Below are 15,888 nucleotides of genomic sequence, written 5' to 3' on the forward strand. Positions count from 1 at the left end.
TGCGACTCGCTGAGTCTCAGGCTCAAGCTTTAATCTCTGCGAAGTTGGGCGGCTCCACGGGCTCGCCCCCGCCCCCCCGCCCCCCAATATATAAAGGCATATCCATAGTTCTGGTATCTACCAGAGGGGGCAAATCCCCCCAAGCGGCTTTCAACATTCCGCTTCCTACAGTCGGTGCGCACAGAACCCTCGGGGCCTGTGGGGTTAAGAGGAAAGAGCAGCGGTGGGGTCCGGGCTCCTGGGAACCCCCCCGCCCCCCTCGTCCTCCCCCCTCCGTTACCCGCCCCCCCCACCCTCCTCCCTCGCCCCCCTCCCCCCGCCCCCAGGTCTAAGGCAGATCTCCAGGGTCTTAAAGGGTACCTGGCAGCGCTGGGCTCCTCTGGACAGTTTCCAACTGAGGTTAAGCCCCCGCATCCGGCCACTCGGAGTGCTGGGAGTGCTGCAGGCTGCAGGGAGAAAGCAAGCCAGAGAGAGCTTTGGGGGACAGGGTAGGGAGAGAGGGGTACCCAGGGCTTTAAGAGCTGCAGATGCCTGGCTTAGGAGAGCGTCCCCCAGGGCGGGTCTTGCTGTGTGTTTGGCTCACTGTTGTATCTGCCTGGGGCAGAGTCTGGCAGTAGTAAATGCACAATAAATCCGAGGCGGAATCAATGAGTCTTGGCTCTAGGGGCAGACAAGTAACTGGAATCTGGGCAGGTGGTTTCACCTCTAGATCCCTGCTAAGCTTCTCTCCCTCCTGCCTGGTTAATATCAGGCCTGACTCAGGATTGTTCACACTGACAGCCAAATGTACGAATTAAGAATCCCGGCCAGGTGCGGTGGCTCATGCCTGTAATCCTAGCATTTTGTGGGGCAGAGGCGGGAGGATTGCTTGAGTCCAGGAGTCTGAGACTAGCCTGGACAACATGGTGAAACCCCATCTCTACAAAAAATACCAAAATTATCCAGGCGTGTTGGTGCGTGCCTGTGATTCCAGCTACTGAGGAGGCTGAGGCAGGAGAATCACCTGAGCCTGGGTAGCTTGAGGCTGCAGTGAGCTGTGATGGCATCACTGCACTTCAGTCTGGGCAACATGTGAGACCTCTTTTCTACAAAAAAAATCAAAAACTTGGCTGGGCTTTTGGAGGCTGAGGCAGGAGGATCACTTGAGCCCAGGAAGATAAAGGCTGCCATGAGCCACGATCACACCACTGCACTCTAGCCTGGCAATAGAGCTCACCCCTGTAATCCCAGCACTTTGGGAGGCCGGATGCATCACCTGAGGTCAGGAGTTTGAGACTAGCCTGGCCAACATGGCGAAACCCCATCTCTGAAAAAAAAAAAAAAAGAAAAGAAACAGGGTGTCACTCTATTGCCCAGGCTGCAGTGCAGTGGCATGATGGTGGGTCACTGCAGCCTCGACTTCCCAGCTCAACCAGTCCTCACACCTCAGCCTCCAGAGTAGCTGGGACCACAGGCACATGGCACCATGCCTAGTTAACTTTTTTTTTTTTTTTTTGAGACGGAGTCTCGCTCTGTTGCCCAGGCTGGAGTGCAGTGGCACGATCTCAGCTCACTGCAACCCGTCGCCATGCCCGGCTAATTTTTGTATATTTACTAGAGATGGGGTTTCACCATCTTGGCCAGGCTGGTCTTGAAATCCTGACCTCGTGATCCACCCTCCTCGGCCTCCCAAAGTGCTGGGATTACAGGCGTGAGCCACCAACTTTTTTTGTTTTCATATTTTGTAGAGATGAGGTCTCACTCTTTTGCCCAAACGTGTTACCATTTTTTAATGTACCCCTTAAAGTGGCATTTGGCACATTCACAATGTCATGCAACCACCTCTACCTAGTTCCAGGGCATTTGTATCACCCACAAAGAAACCTCCAACCTGGCTGGGCACGGTGGCTCACATCTGTAATCCCAACACTTTTGGGAGGCCGAGGTGGGCAGATCACCTGAGATCAGGAGTTTGAGACCAGCCTGGTCAACACGGTGAAACTCCATCTCCACTAAAAATACAAAAATCAGCTGGGCGTGGTGGTGCGTGCCTATAATCCCAGCTACTCGGCTCCTCAAGAGGCTGACAGGAGAATTGCTTGAACCCAGGAGGCAGAGGTTGCAGTGAGCTGAGATCGCACCACTGCACTCTAGCCTGGGCGACAGAGTAAGACTCTGTCAGAAAAGAGAAGAGGAGGGGAGGGGAGGGGACCTCCAACCCGTGAGTAGTCACTCCCGCTTCCTCCACACTAGACCCCTGGCCTACAACGATTCACTTTCTGTCTCTACGGGTCAGCCTGTTATGGACATTTCATGGAAATGGGGTCTTTGTGGCCTTTTCTGTCCTCCAGGTGCCCACTCTTGCCCCCCTACGTCCTCCATGCCCCAGCCAGAGGCAGCCTCTTCACACATAAATCAGTCTCCATCATTCTTCTGCTCCAAACCCTCCAGCTCGCTCAGAGTCAAAGCCAAAGTCCCTAAAATTGTCTGCAAAGTCCTCCATGATGGGCGCCCCCCTGCTGCACCTCTGACATCATTTCCCACCCCGGGATCCCCGTGGTCCAGCACATTACAAACACTCCTGCCTCAGGGACTGCAGTGGCTGTTCCTTCCGCTGGGATGCTTTCCCCCCAGATATCCTCATGGCTTCCTCCGTCCTCTCCTCCAGGTCTTCACACAAACAACCCCAGCTCAGTGAGGGCTCCCTAGAGCACCTGGGCTGTGGTGGGGGCTGTCCTGTGCACTGTGGGTTGCTGAGCAGCATCCCTGGTCTCTACCTGCTAGAAGCCAGGAGCACATCCCACCACCACCAGCCCCATGGTCGGACACTGTATCCCCACTGCCTAGAACAATGCCTGGCACAGAGTCGGCACTCACTATATATCAGAGTGAAAGGGGGCCAGGCGTGGTGGCTCACGCCTGTAATCCCAGCACTTTGGGAGGCCGAGGCGGGTGGATCACTTGAGGTCAGGAGTTCAAGACCAGCCTGGCCAACATGGTGAAACCCCATCTCTACTAAAAATACAAAAATTAGCTGGGCGTGGTGGCGCACGCCTGTAATCCCAGCTACTCAGGATGCTGAGGCAGGAGAATTGCTTGAACCCAGGAGGCGGAGGTTGCGGTGAGCCAAGATCATACCACCGCACTCCAGCCTGGGTGACAGAGTGAGACCCTGTCAAAAAAAAAAAAGTGAAAGGAAGGAGTGATCATCTCTGTCTCATAAACAGCAGAGCTCACAGTAAATGCTAGCTGCTAACCCCTGCTACCTGGGCAGAAGGTTCAAGACGCCCGATTCCTCCTGTATCTCCTCTGCCTTGGTGGCCGTGTTCCTCACAGTTTCAAGTTCTAAGAGTATGGGCAAAAGAATTTCTGAAGACGACCCCACAGTGGCCAGGGGGTGCTGGGCTGGCATCCTCACGGGCTCCTGCGACACCCTCTTGGGCTGCTGGGACGCCCTGGCTGTGGCCTCCATCTTTGAGATGGGGGTCTCCGAGAGGGGCGATGGCCGTAAGTCCTCCCACGGTGATGCGGTCAGGGGGATAGGCGCCTGGGAGATTCCTTCCCTCTTCAGACTGGCAGAGGTGGGCTTGGAGCGAAAGGGCACCTTGGGTGGCCCCTCGGGGTCCCAGGGTGGCTCCTTCATCTCGCCCCATGGCCGCTTGCCCTCCTTCACCCAGGTGTGCGACTCTGGCTGCTCTCTGACCACCACTGGCTTCCCCTCCAGTGAGGACAGCTGGCCGGGGCGGGAGGGCACGGAAGCCATCATGGACGTGGCCGACGCCTGCGGAGTCGCCAAGAGCCAGGAGGGAAGTGAGACCACAGCGGGTTTCGAGCGCTGCTCTTTGGAGTTGGCCGTGATCATGAGCTTGGCGAGGGTGAGCGCTTCCACAGAGAAGGGCCTGCTGTGCTCCTGGGAGGGGCCCTCGACGGCCAGCTCCTTCGCCTTGACCCATCTCTTCCGCTGCTCCATCTCCTTGGATCTCACGCCAGGCAGGTCCCGGGACCTCTCTTCAAGCTTCACCCAGTGGGCCCGGTCCTCCAACTTCCCCTGGCCCCTGAAGGCCTCCGGGGTCACCTCCTCGGTTTGGCTAATCAGGATGTCCTTGGACTCCTTCTGGGTCACGGTGAAGGGCGACTCCGGGGACTTGGCCTGAGTCGTCATCTCCACCACGTCTGTCTCCTGGGTGCGCACCGTCACCGCCGGCTCCGGTTTCCCTCCAGACTGGCTTCTCTCCAGCACGGCTCTTCCAGGAATTCCTGTTGGCAACACGTCAAAATCGCCAGGGAGCTTCCCCCGTGAGGCAGGCGGGCCCAGCGCCATCTGGTATTGGGTAGGTGAGGTTGGCAGAGCCTTCTGGGATGGGGCAGGGAGGAGCAGAGATTTCTTCTTTGGAGCAGTGGGGGACACAGCCTTCTGGGGAATGGTAGGTACAGATGGGGCCTTCTGAGATGGGGGTGGGGTCTTCTGGGGTGGGGCAGGTAGGGCTGAGGCCTTTCGGGGAGAAGCTGACGCAGCTGAGGCCTTCCAGGTTGGAGCAGGTATGGCTGGGGCCTTCTGGGATGGAGCAGGTACAGCTGGGGCCTTCCGGGGAGGAGCTGACGCAGCTGGGGCCTTCTGGGGAGGAGCCAATCCAGGTGGGGGTTTCCACGATGAAGCAGGTACAGCTGGGAGCTTCTGGGACTGGTCAACGAGGAATGGTGCCTTACAAGATGTGACAGGGCCAGATGGGGCCTTCTGGCAGGGTGGTGGCCCCGGCCCCTGGTGGGAGCCCATAGGCCTGGCCTTTTCCCTGCCCCTGGGGATGGAAGAGTAGGGTGTGGAGAGGCAGGCAGCCGGGGGATAGGGAGCCAGGCCGGAGGCAGCCGACGACAAAGTGCTGCCCTCAGAGTCCATGAGGTCTTCCGTGTCCTGATGCCACAGGCACGGGTCCAGGGAGCTGCAGGAGCCCAGAAAGAAGCCATCAGGGCGGTCAGCTGAGACACAGTGTGAAGGGCTCTCAACCACATGTCCCTGGCCTGTGGCCTCATCACATGCAGATGTGCAGGCCTGTAGGTGGACAGAGGGGAGAGGATACATGGTCAGGATGCATGGAGACCCCAGACCCGGGAGGGCAGACCCCTGCTCCCTCCTCCCTCAGACTCAGGAGTCCAGGCCCCAGCTCCTCCTCCCTCAGACTCAGGAGTCCAGGCCCCCAGTCCCTCCTCCCTCAGACCCAGGAGTCCAGGCCCCCAGCCCCTCCTCCCTCAGACTCAGGAGTCCAGGCCCCAGCTCCTCCTCCCTCAGACTCAGGAGTCCAGGCCCCAGTCTCTCCTCCCTCAGACTCAGGAGTCCAGGCCCCCAGCCTCTCCTCCCTCAGATCTAGGAGCCCAGGCCCCCCACCCCTCCTCCCTCAGACCCAGGAGTCCAGGTCCCAGCTTCTCCTCCCTCAGACCCAGGAGTCCAGGCATCCAGCCCCTCCTCCCTCAGCTCTGGGGCCTGGGCCCTGCCCCAGGTATAAGGCTGGCCTTTGGAGAGGACTGTGTCTGGTTGGCAGTGCTGGAAATGATGCTGAAGATGGTCCAGGTGGTGATGCTGGTCTTCTCTGGATGGGGGAGCCGTCTGAGCCCTTTGGGGCAGGAACCAGAGCCACACAGGGTGGCAGGGGGTGGGGTGGGTTGGTCTTACCAGGCAAGCGGATTTGGGTGTGAGTTCTGTCGGGGCGGGGGTCTGAGTGGGACCTGCAGGAGCAATACCGTGGGACTTTGGTGGCACCTGGGCTGGGGTCTCCCACCTTCTCCCACCCACCCACCGGCAACAAGACCCCACGCCCACTTCTTTTCTGCAGGTTTCTTCCTGACGTCGGCATGCTCCAGCTGCGACCAGATGAGGGGCACAGAGTCGCCCACGGCCTGAGACTTGAAACTGCGCTTGAGCGCCTGGAGTGGGTGAGGAAGGGATGGTTAGACGGGGCAGCCCTTCGGGCCCACACCGCCCCGCCGGCTCACCTTGGCCTTCCTCTGTCTCTGAGCGGCCACCGTCTTACGGGGAAAGTTGTGCTCAGCAACCCTGACTGGGAAGAGAGGAGACATCCTGGGTCAGGGACCCCAGGGGAGGGCACGAGGACCTACCCCAGGAGCTTGTGGAGGGCCCCACCAAGGAAGGGGGAAGAGCCAAAGGGTGCAGCTCTGTCCCTGCGAGGGGGAGAACCCAGAGGTCCTGATGAACAGCAGGGCCTGCTCACCTGCATGTCTGCTGATTGGCTGGTCCTGCAGAGATAGAGGGAGGCAGGAGGGGCCCGGGCTTCCACATCTCCATAACCTACCCAGCCAGAGGCCTAGGCCCCCTCCTGCTCCCAGGACCTGATGATCCAGCTCCTCCTGCCTCAGACCCAGGAATCCAGGCCCCCAGCCCCTCCTCCCTCAGACCCAGGAGTCCAGGGCCCCAGCCTCTCCTCCCTTGACTCAGGGGTCCAGGCCTCAGTTCCTCCTCCCTCAGACCCAGGAGTCCCCCAGCCCCTCCTCCCTCAGACCCAGGAGTTCAGACTGCCAGCCCTCCACCCTCAGACCCAGGAGTCCAGGGCCCCTAGCTCCTTCTCCCTCAGACCCAGGAGTCCAGACCCCACAGCCCCTCCTCCCTCAGACCCAGGAGTCCCCCAGCCCCTCCTCCCTCAGACCCAGGAGTCCAGACCCCCCCAGCCCCTCTTCCCTCAGACCCAGGAGTCCAAGGCCCCAGGCCCTCCCCCCTGACTCAGGGGTCCAGGCCTCCAGCCCCTCATCCCTCGACTCAGGAGTCCAGACCCCCAGGCCTTCCTCCCTCAGACCCAGGAGTCCACGCCTCCAGCCCCTCCTCCCCTGACTCAGGAGTCCAGGACCCCAGGCCCTTCTTCCCTCGACTCAGGGGTCCAGGCCCCCAGCTCCTCCTCCCTCAGACCCAGGAGTCCAGGCCCCCAGCATCTCCTCCCTCGACTCAGGGATCCAGGCCCCCAGCCCCTCCTCCCTCTACTGAGGGGTCCAGGCCCCCGGCCTAGACTTTGGGCTCTTGGTCCCAGTCCCCTCTGGATCTGGCCGGAGGGTTCCTGGGGCCTGCCATGCCCTGGTCTGTGGAGCTGGGATCCCACCTGCAGGTGCCAGGTGGAGGCAGGCGCTTCGGCCAGCGGCATATCCAGGGGGGCCGTGCGCGTGGCCCTGGGGGTGCAGGTGGGAGCCGGCTCCTGAAGCAGGTTGATGAGGCGGACCCAGCAGTGGAAGAGGAAGCCCACCTCGTTGTCGGGGGCGTCCAGGGCCAGGTAGTACTGGCGGCCCGAGACCAGGCGCAGCTTCAGGCGCCAGGCAGAGAGGTCATGGACGCAGAGGTGGACGAGATCCAGGGGGATCATCCTGGGAGAGGGAGAGGGGAGCGTCTAGAGCAGGAGGGGTGGAGGGGGCGGCCGAGGGGTTGGGGGATGCGGCACCTGGTCAGCACGAGGCCCGAGCAGTCCCTGTCCTCGGCGGGCTGGCCGATCAGCAAGATGTCAGGCAACACCAGGCCTGGCAGGGAGGCGGCCACGCCCATGGCCAGCCGGTTGGTTCTGTGATTCACGAACACCGGGCCCCCTTGATGGGTCACCTGGGGCAGCCAGGGAGAGGGGGCTGGGACCACTCCTTCCTCCAGCAGCCACAGCCTGAGCCTCCCTCCTGATCGTCCCCCACACAGGGACTGCTAAATCCCATTCCCTCTCAAGATCCCCCAGCACGGGGGGCCTTGCTTCCCCTCTGTCCCTCTCAGCCCCGGGGCACTGGGAACTGGAGACCTGAACAAAGTTACTCTCGAACATGGGCAGCGGACGGAGGGGCAGGTACTCGCCCTTCTGGAGGGTCTTTTGCAGCTCCCCCAGAACGGGGACCCACTTCGGGGTGCCCTGGAGCGGCTCAAGGCACCTCCTGTTTCTAAGCCAGATCATGGTGGCTGTGGTGGTTGGGTACTGGTTTAGGGACCCAGAACCCAGGCGTGCAGGCCTCCCAGCCCCGGCCCACCAGCCTTGACCCCTGGGGCTTCACGGGTGCCTGGAGCTCAGCGTTACAGAGCGTGGAGATGCCCCAGGCTGGGAGACTCGGGCCTCCGCCATGGCCCTGCCAGGGTGGACAGCAGGGGTCTGGGGGAGGAGCCTCTGGTGGAGGGGCTTTGTGACCTCATCGGACACACAGGGGCCTCTTCCAGGAACTCTCCGGGGACTGTGGGCTCCCTTCTCCTCCAGGGATACAGCCTGGAGTTTTTTGTTTGTTTGTTTGTTTTTTGTTTTTTGAGATGGAATTTCACTCTTGTTGCCCAGGCAGTGAGCTTAGATTGCCACACTGCACTCCAGCCTAGGCAACAGAGCGAGACTCCATCTCAGAAACAAACAAACAGCCCTATGCAGTGTGGGGCTCCAGGCAAGGCTCAGACCCTGCCTCCACGGAGGCACGATCACCCAGACAGCTCTGTGGAGGCAGGGTCTGAGCCTCGCCTGGTGCCCCGCACTGCACAGGGCTGTTTGTGGCGTGATCTCGGCTCACCGCAACCCCCGTCTCCTGGGTTCGAGCGATTCTCCTGCCTCAGCCTTCCGAGTAGCTGGATTGTATTTTTAGTAGAGACAGGGTTTCTCCATGTTGGTCAGGCTGGCCTTGAACTCCTGACCTCAAGTGATCCACCCGCTTCGGCCTCCCAAAGTGCTGGGATTACAGGCGTGAGCCACCGCGCCCGGCCAGCCTGGAGTCTTGAGGGCTATGATGGGTGAATCAAAACTCCGGGCCCAGGATGGGCACCTCCAACCCCAGACTCAAACTAGTGACAACATGGGGCCCCTGGAAGTCTGTCTGGGTTATGGTAAAGGGAAAAGTAACTAAAGCATTTGAATTATCGTCCCTACTCTGCCATTGACCCTTCTCTAGGCCCTGGGTAAGACCCAAATCCTTACTGAACCTGTTTCTCCATATCTCATGTGTGTGCCTGTGGCGAGGATTCCTCAACACCGACTTGCAAAGAGAGCTTTGGGAAAGAGCCAGACGCGGCGCAGAATCCCACTTCCACCTCTCCCTAGCTGTGTGACTTTGTGCAACAGAGTCCCCACTCCTTGTCTGAGACTCAGTTTCCCTCGCCTGTAAAACAGGGCGTATTCAAGAGTCCAGGAGGATTGTGTAAGTAAAATGCCCACACTTAGTGCACAGCCCTGAGAGGCTCAATCAGCGGTCAACTTTGTCCCCTCCTGAGGGCTTATTTTTGGAGGGGAGGAGGCTGATATTCTGTTATTCTAAAAATAGTGTTTATTATTTTTAAAATGTGTCATGCAAAATACACAGTCATGGCAGAAATTCTGTAAAATACAGACAATCATACACATTAAAAGTCACCCACAATCCCACCTCTCTCCTTTGACCTGGAGACAGTCATTGTCAACATTTTGGCGTATTTCCCTTTAGGATTTTTGTTTTAATCCATATATAGAAAGAAAAACACAAAATTGGGATCACAGCATGCAGTGGTTTTGTAGCCTGCTGTTTCATGTCAGGACATCATTCTTTCTTTTTTGAGACAGGGTTTTGCCATGTCTCCCAGGCTGGTCTCGAACTCTTGGACTTCAGTGATCCACTCGCTTCGTCCTCCCAAAGTGCCAGGATTACAGGTGTGAGCCACCATGCCTGGCCAATGTCAGGATATCTTTCTATATCCAAAGCAAGCCTCTCTCCTTAGCCTCCCTGAATGACAGTCCATGCTCTGGGCGGCTGGGTGGCGTTCTATCCACAGATGCACCATGTTGCTTAACCCTCACTGTTGGATATCTAGATTGTTTCCAGTTTGCTATGGTGAACACAGCCATAATGAACCATCTTGACCTTGCAGCTTTGTCCCATATGGGTACTGTTGATCACAGGGTGACTTCTGGAACCTTCCATTAAATATTTATTGAAGACCTATGGGTCAGGTGTGGTGGCTCACACCTGTAATCCCAGCACTTTGGGAGGCCGAGGCAGGAGGATCACCTGAGGTCAGGAGTTCGAAACCAGCCTGACCAACATGGTGAAACCCTGTCTCTACTAAAAATACAAAAGAAATAAATAATTAGCTGGGCATGGTGGTGCACACCTGTGATCCCAGCTAATCGGGAGGCTGAGGCAGGAGAATTGCTTGAACCCGGGAGGTGGAGGTTGCAGTGAGCTTAGATTGCCGCACTGCACTCCAGCCTACGCAACAGAGCGAGACTCCATCTCAAAAAACAAACGGCCCTATGCAGTGCGGGGCCCCAGGCAAGGCTCAGACCCTGCCTCCACAGAGCTGTCTGGGTGACCGACCCGTCTCCCAGTCACTGCCCTGCCCACTCGGGACTTCCACCTGAATGGAGGTCTCCCCTCCACCTGCCCTGCCCCAGTTACCCGAGCATCCAGCCCCAGCTCTCAGACAAATCGCCCTCAAGTGGATATGTATGACACATTTAATTCCCTGTTCTCTGTCTCACAAAGGTTTCTCACATTTTTGTACAAAAACCCAGGCTTCCCTTTCCCCTCCCTCCCCACCCCAACATGAAAAGTAATTGCTTAAATAAATAATATATGTTCCTGCCCAGGCCTAGATGGGGAGGAGCCAGGGCAGAAGTCTGTGGACAGACTTCTTGGAGACAAGAATCCGGGACCCCAGTCCCCTCCTCCTCGGGGACCTAGGAGTCCACCTGCCTCCCACCCCTGCTCCTGAAATAAATAAGTATAAATAAGGCACAGATGCCCCCCAGGCCTCACGGAAGGACTGTCTCTAACTAGGGGGAGATAATGGCGGGGGGATCACCTGGCTGTTTCGCCCCCAGTACTGAAATAAATAAATAAATAAGATCTGGCTTTGGAAGGACGGTGGTGGCTTTGGGCCCCAGGTCACAGCCGAGTCTTCAGCAGCAGCAGTCCCCTCACGGCCCAGTCAAGTGTCAGGTGCAGCCCCCCCAGGATGGCGTGGGCGGCCCTGATGCCCCCCCAGGCTGAGGAGGGGGGCGCCAGCGGGGGCGCCGGCGGGTCCGGGGGTGGCTGGGGCAGGGCCAGGCGGGACATCTGTGGGGAGAGGAGAGAGGTGAGTCACAGGTAGGGGGTGCAGCGGGGGTGCAGGGCAGGGGTGATGTGGAGCTGCGGCTGAATCGGGGCTGCATATTCACAGGAGGACTGTGGCACGTGGGGTGAAGTGTTTAGGCCGGGAGCTCTTCAGGCTGTGGGGTTCCGAAAATGGAGGCTGGAGTCAGGACGGGCTTCCAGAGCTGAGTGTGGGGGTTGGGGGTGAAGTCTGTGGAGTCAGGGCTGGCATCTCGGTTCTAGGTGAGGGTTCGGGCCTGGGACTGTTAGAGTCGCCGGGGCTAGAATCTCAGAGCTGGGTTTTTGTTGTTGTTGCTGCTGTTAGAACAATTAAGAAGCCGGGCGTGGGGGCTCACGCCTGTAATCCCAGCGCTTTGGGAGGCTGAGGCGGGTGGATGGCCTGAGCTCAGGAGCTTGTGACCAGCCTGGGCAACACGGTGAAACCCCTTCTCTACTAAAATACAAAAAAATTATCCGGGTGTGGCAGTGTGCGCCTGAAGTCCCAGCTACTCAGGAGGCTGAGGCAGGAGAATCGCTTGAGCCCAGGAGGCGGAGGTTCCAGCAAGCCGAAATGGCACCATTGCACTCCAGCCTGGGCAACAGAGCGCGAGACTCTGTCTCCAAAAAATAATAATAATAATTAAGAGACAGAGTCTTGCTATGCTGCCCAGGCTGTCTCAAACTCATGGCCTCAAGAGGTCCTTCTGCCTTGGCCTCCCCTGCCTTGGGATTACAGGAATGAGCCACTGCGCCCCACCAGAGCTGGGGTTTTACAGACAGTATCTGAGGTCTGTGGGCTCGAGTCTGGGGTCAGGCCCTGGATCTCAAGGCTGAAGTCTTAGAGGTGGGGTCTCTGGGTTCAAGTTCAGGAACTCTTGGGTGAGGGCTGGAGTCTCAGAGCTAGAAGTTGGAATTTGAGATCCAGGGTCTTTGGACTTAGGCCCAGGAACCAGGGTTTGAAGTCTTCTGGTCTCAGGGCTTTGGGCCTGGCTTTGGAAGTGAGGGTCTTGGAGTCGTACAGGCGCAGGCTCAGGATCTGAGGTGTCAGGGTTTTCGATGTTGGGAGTGAGACATAGGGCCTCAGGGCTCGGGGTCTAGGTCCTGGAGGTCTTGGGTTTGTACAGCCAGGGTCCCAAGACTGGCTTTGGGTCAAGGTCTTGTATCTTAGGGCCTGGGATCTTTAAGATGTCAGGATCTCAGGGCTGGGGCCTGGGGTCTCAGGGTCTGGAGGTCCATGGTTTTCTTTTCCTTCTTTTTTGTTTTTTTTTTTTTTTTGAGAGAGGGAGTTTTGCTCTTGTTGCCCAGGCTGGAGTGTAATGGTGCGATCTCGGCTCACTGCAACCTCCGCCTCCCAGGTTCAAGCGATTCTCCTGCCTCAGCCTCCCAAGTAGCTGGGATTACAGGCATTCACCACCACGCCTGGCTAATTTTGTATTTTTAGTAGAGACGGGGTTTCACCATGTTGGTCTGGCTGGTCTTGAACTCCCGACCTCAGGTGATCCACTTGCCTCGGCCTCCCAAAGTGCTGGGATTACAGGCGTGAGCCACCACGCCTGGCCAGGTCCATGGTTTTCAATGTCATGGGGCCAGGGTCTCCAAGTCTTGAGGTGAGGATTTGAATTCTCAAGGCTTTGGGCTTCAGGATGGGGTCTTGGGTCTTAGGGGCTGGGATCTGGGGACTTTGAGGCCATGGATGATGGAGTCTCAGGGTCTTGGGTGAGAATTTGAAGTTTCTGGGCAGGATTTGGGGGTCTAGGGCCTCAGGGTTTCAGGGCCACAGGATCTTGGGACTGCAGGGTCAGGGTCTCAGAGCGGGGCTGTTAGGGTGTCAGGGTCTCAGAGCGGGACTGTTAGGGTGTCAGGGTCTCAGAGCGGAGCTGTTAGGGTGTCAGGGTCTCAGAGCGGGGCTGTTAGGGTGTCAGGGTCTCAGAGTGGGGCTGTTGCACTCGGGTCTGGGGTCTCAGGCTTCAAGGACTCAGGCCACAGGATTTTGGGGCCAGGGGTGGGGGTCTGGGGTGTCAGGTCTTGGGGCCAGGACATACCAGGAGCTGCAGCCGGCGCAGCAGCCGGTCCAGCCGGGCCTGCAGGGTGCCCAGCTCGGGCTCCAGGGTCTTCAGGGAAGAGCCACCTGCCCGGCGCAGCCACTGCACGTGCCGCAGGTAGGACAGTAGGTCCGCTCGCAGCCTTGTCAGCACACCCGGGAGCTGGGGATAGAGCCGGGACATCAGAGAACACCCTGCCAGTGCTCCTCATCCTCCTCGCCCCCTTCACTGCCTGCCTCCCACCTTGTCCCCAGCCCACTCCCTTGCCCTTACCTGTAGAGCTCCCAGTGCCCCCGCACTCATGGCCAGGGTGGGCAGGGAATCCAGGTTGTGGTCCCCGTCAGCTGGGAATTTGTCCCTCTGGCAGGGAAAAAAGGCTGTGAGGTGGCCCCTGCCCAGCCTCGGGGCTCCCTCCATCCCCCACGCCAGGCCCCCAACTCTTCCCCTCCCTCACTCTGCCACCTGAGAGCCCAGAACCCCTCCAAGTGGCTGCCCGCAGACTCCTCTCAGTTCCTCTCTGCCTCTCACTCCTGTGCTGGCCCCAGCCCAGTCTCTCCTACCAGCTGTGCAGCCAGCTGCCGCGTGTCCGCCAGGAGGGAGCGGGTCAGGAGCACGGTGCTGTCCAGCTCGGCCCGAGGGTCTGGGGAAACTCGAGGGGGGCCAGGTGGTGGCCCAGGGGCGACAGCTGTATCTGGCCACAGGCTCAGCACGACCAGGACCAGGCGGCAAACACCTGGGGGCAGGATAAGGCAGAGAGCTCAGGCTGGACTCCGGGTCTGAGAGAGGAGGGCCTGGGCCTGGACTCCCGGGTCTGAGGGAGGAGGAACTGGGGCCTGGACTCCTCCTGGGTCTGAGGGAGGAGAGGCTGGAGGCCTGGACTCCTAGGTCTGAGGGAGGAAGGACTGGGGTCTGGACTCCTGGGTCTCGGGGAGGAGGGTCTGGGGCCTGGACTCCCGGCCTTAGGGAGGATGGAGCTGGAGGTCTTAAGTCCCAGGGTGGAACGCCCGCGGGCAGGTCGCAGGGCCAGGCGGGCTTCCCTCTCCCTCCCTGGCTCTGGGTGCCCCGCCCGTCGGAGCAGACGCGGCCCGGGGCGGGTAGACGGGCCGGGCGTCTCCCGTCCGCCCCCGGACGCCGGAATCTGGGCCCCGGGGCGGGGCATGGTGGGGGAGGCACAGGCCAGAACCTGCCCCCTCCCCGGGCCGCGGGAGCCCGAGCTGGCTGGGAGCAGGGGAAGGAGCCAGAAGCCAGGACGGAGCCCCGGAGACACGGACCTCTCCCACGGGAGACCCCTTAGACGCCCTCCCAGGAGCCCCGCCGGGTGGGCGGCAGAAGCCCGGGCCGCAGCGCACCTGGGCGGAGAGGGGCAGAGCCACGGGCCCGGCCGGGCCGCGGGAGCGGGAGAGCTGGCGGCGGGGGGCGTGGGGGGCGCGGGGGTCCGGAGCTCGCTCCCCGCAGCCCACCCCGGCCGCCCCGCCCACCCGGCCACCCGCCAGCCAATCAGCGCTCCCCGGCCGCCCGCGCCTCGCACACCCCCAGCCCGCCCCCCGGCCCCGCCAGCCGTCGGTCTGTCCGCGCGTCCGTCGGCCGCATCTGCCCGGCTCTCCCCGCTTTCCTCCCGCGCCCAGTCTCTCTCCTCCCCCCGGCTGGGGTCGCTACTCCCTGGCTTGCTCCGCTCTCCGCGGACCCTGCCTCAGTTTCCCTCCGGAGCCTCTCTGCCGGAATCCCAGGGAGTCTCCCGGTCCCCGCGGGCTCCCTGGGGCCTGGGCCGATGGGGGTCACCTCCCTCCCGGCACCAGACCCTGCGTCCCTGCCCCTGCTCGGTCTCCGCGTCTCGCTCCCTCTCGGGGCCCTGTCTGGCCCGTCCCTCCTGCGGCGCCTCTGATTGGCTGCCTCCATCCGCTCCTGTCTGTGTCTCTCTCTGCCCATCTCCTCCGCCGCCTCCTGTCTCCGAAGCTGCTCTCCTCCCCGGCTGCCTGTCTCCGGGTCCCTCTCTGTGCGACTCAGCGGGGTCTGCTCCCACCCCCGCCGTGGGTCCCTCTCCTCCCTGCCTCCCTGTCCCCTCCACCCTCCCCATGAACCAACTTACAGTTCATGTCCCCACAGGGCCAGGGGTTCCCCAGGGCAGGGGGCAGGGAGCCGGGGGCCTTTAACCCTTCCCTGTCCGCTGCCGGGGGAGCCCCGAGGGTCAGCTGGGCCGCGGCCTGGGGAGGGGAGGCATGTGCCCTGAGCAGCAGGGCCGCGGCAGTGAGGGAGTGTGGACGCCTGGGGGGTTATATAGGGGGCTGGGGCGGGCGGGCGGGGGGCAGGCGGCAGGGGAGGGCGGCCTGACACATCCTGACTCACCCTCCCTGCCTGCCTTTTCCATTCAGACGGAGCGGCTGCCTTGCAGGGCTCACGCCGCCGCGCTCGGAGGAGGGCACGGAAGGAAAAGTTGGAAAAGTTGAAAAGGGAAAGGGGGGGGTGGTCGGAGAGGGGCTGGTGAGGTCATTGGCGTCCCCTCCCTCCACCTCCACGGGCCGGAGCAGACACTCAGGCTCAAGCGCTGGGGCCCGACTGTGGGTGGGGGTCCGGCTGGACCAGGACTAGCAGAGAGAGATGGGGAGGCAGGAGGACGGAAAGGCAGAGAAAGGCCGGACGGAGGGACAAGACAGGGGCCTGGAGAGGTGGAGGCAGGAGGAAGAGGGAGTGGAAGGGAAGGAGAGAGAGACACACACACACACACACACACACACACAGAGTGAAGGAGAGACTGAGACAGAGACGGAGACGGAGATCCACAGAGATGGAGGCAGCCAGAGAGACACACCAGAGAAGCAGAGAGGATCAG

The 15,888-nt window shown here is 60.6% G+C and overlaps 2 protein-coding genes across 3 annotated transcripts; both read right to left on the bottom strand.

Moving 5' to 3' along the window:
* Position 1: 1 nt before the first annotated feature.
* GARIN5B (golgi associated RAB2 interactor family member 5B) lies at positions 2-8,187 on the bottom strand. Of its 2 annotated transcripts, none has more exons than XM_024351670.3 (11): positions 7,749-8,187; positions 7,410-7,564; positions 7,077-7,335; positions 6,201-6,225; positions 5,965-6,029; positions 5,792-5,895; positions 5,645-5,697; positions 5,485-5,561; positions 3,246-5,026; positions 361-446; positions 2-196 (listed from the first exon to the last, which is right to left on the bottom strand). In XM_024351670.3, the coding sequence occupies exons 1-10, from the start codon at positions 7,896-7,898 to the stop codon at positions 401-403; spliced, it is 2,715 nt and encodes a 904-aa protein (XP_024207438.1). In that variant the 5' UTR covers positions 7,899-8,187; the 3' UTR covers positions 2-196; positions 361-400. The 2 variants fall into 2 exon arrangements, with proteins under 2 accessions (XP_024207438.1, XP_063656931.1); XM_063800861.1 differs by having other exon boundaries at positions 7,976-8,092.
* Positions 8,188-9,213: 1,026 nt separating this feature from the next.
* IL11 (interleukin 11) lies at positions 9,214-15,307 on the bottom strand. Its single transcript, XM_001136017.6, has 5 exons — positions 15,148-15,307; positions 13,622-13,794; positions 13,335-13,421; positions 13,062-13,223; positions 9,214-11,004 (listed from the first exon to the last, which is right to left on the bottom strand). The coding sequence occupies exons 1-5, from the start codon at positions 15,152-15,154 to the stop codon at positions 10,834-10,836; spliced, it is 600 nt and encodes a 199-aa protein (XP_001136017.2). The 5' UTR covers positions 15,155-15,307; the 3' UTR covers positions 9,214-10,833.
* Between the last annotated feature and the right edge of the window lie 581 nt (positions 15,308-15,888).

Source organism: Pan troglodytes, chromosome 20, assembly GCF_028858775.2.
Source record: "Pan troglodytes isolate AG18354 chromosome 20, NHGRI_mPanTro3-v2.0_pri, whole genome shotgun sequence".
NCBI lineage: Eukaryota > Metazoa > Chordata > Mammalia > Primates > Hominidae > Pan > Pan troglodytes.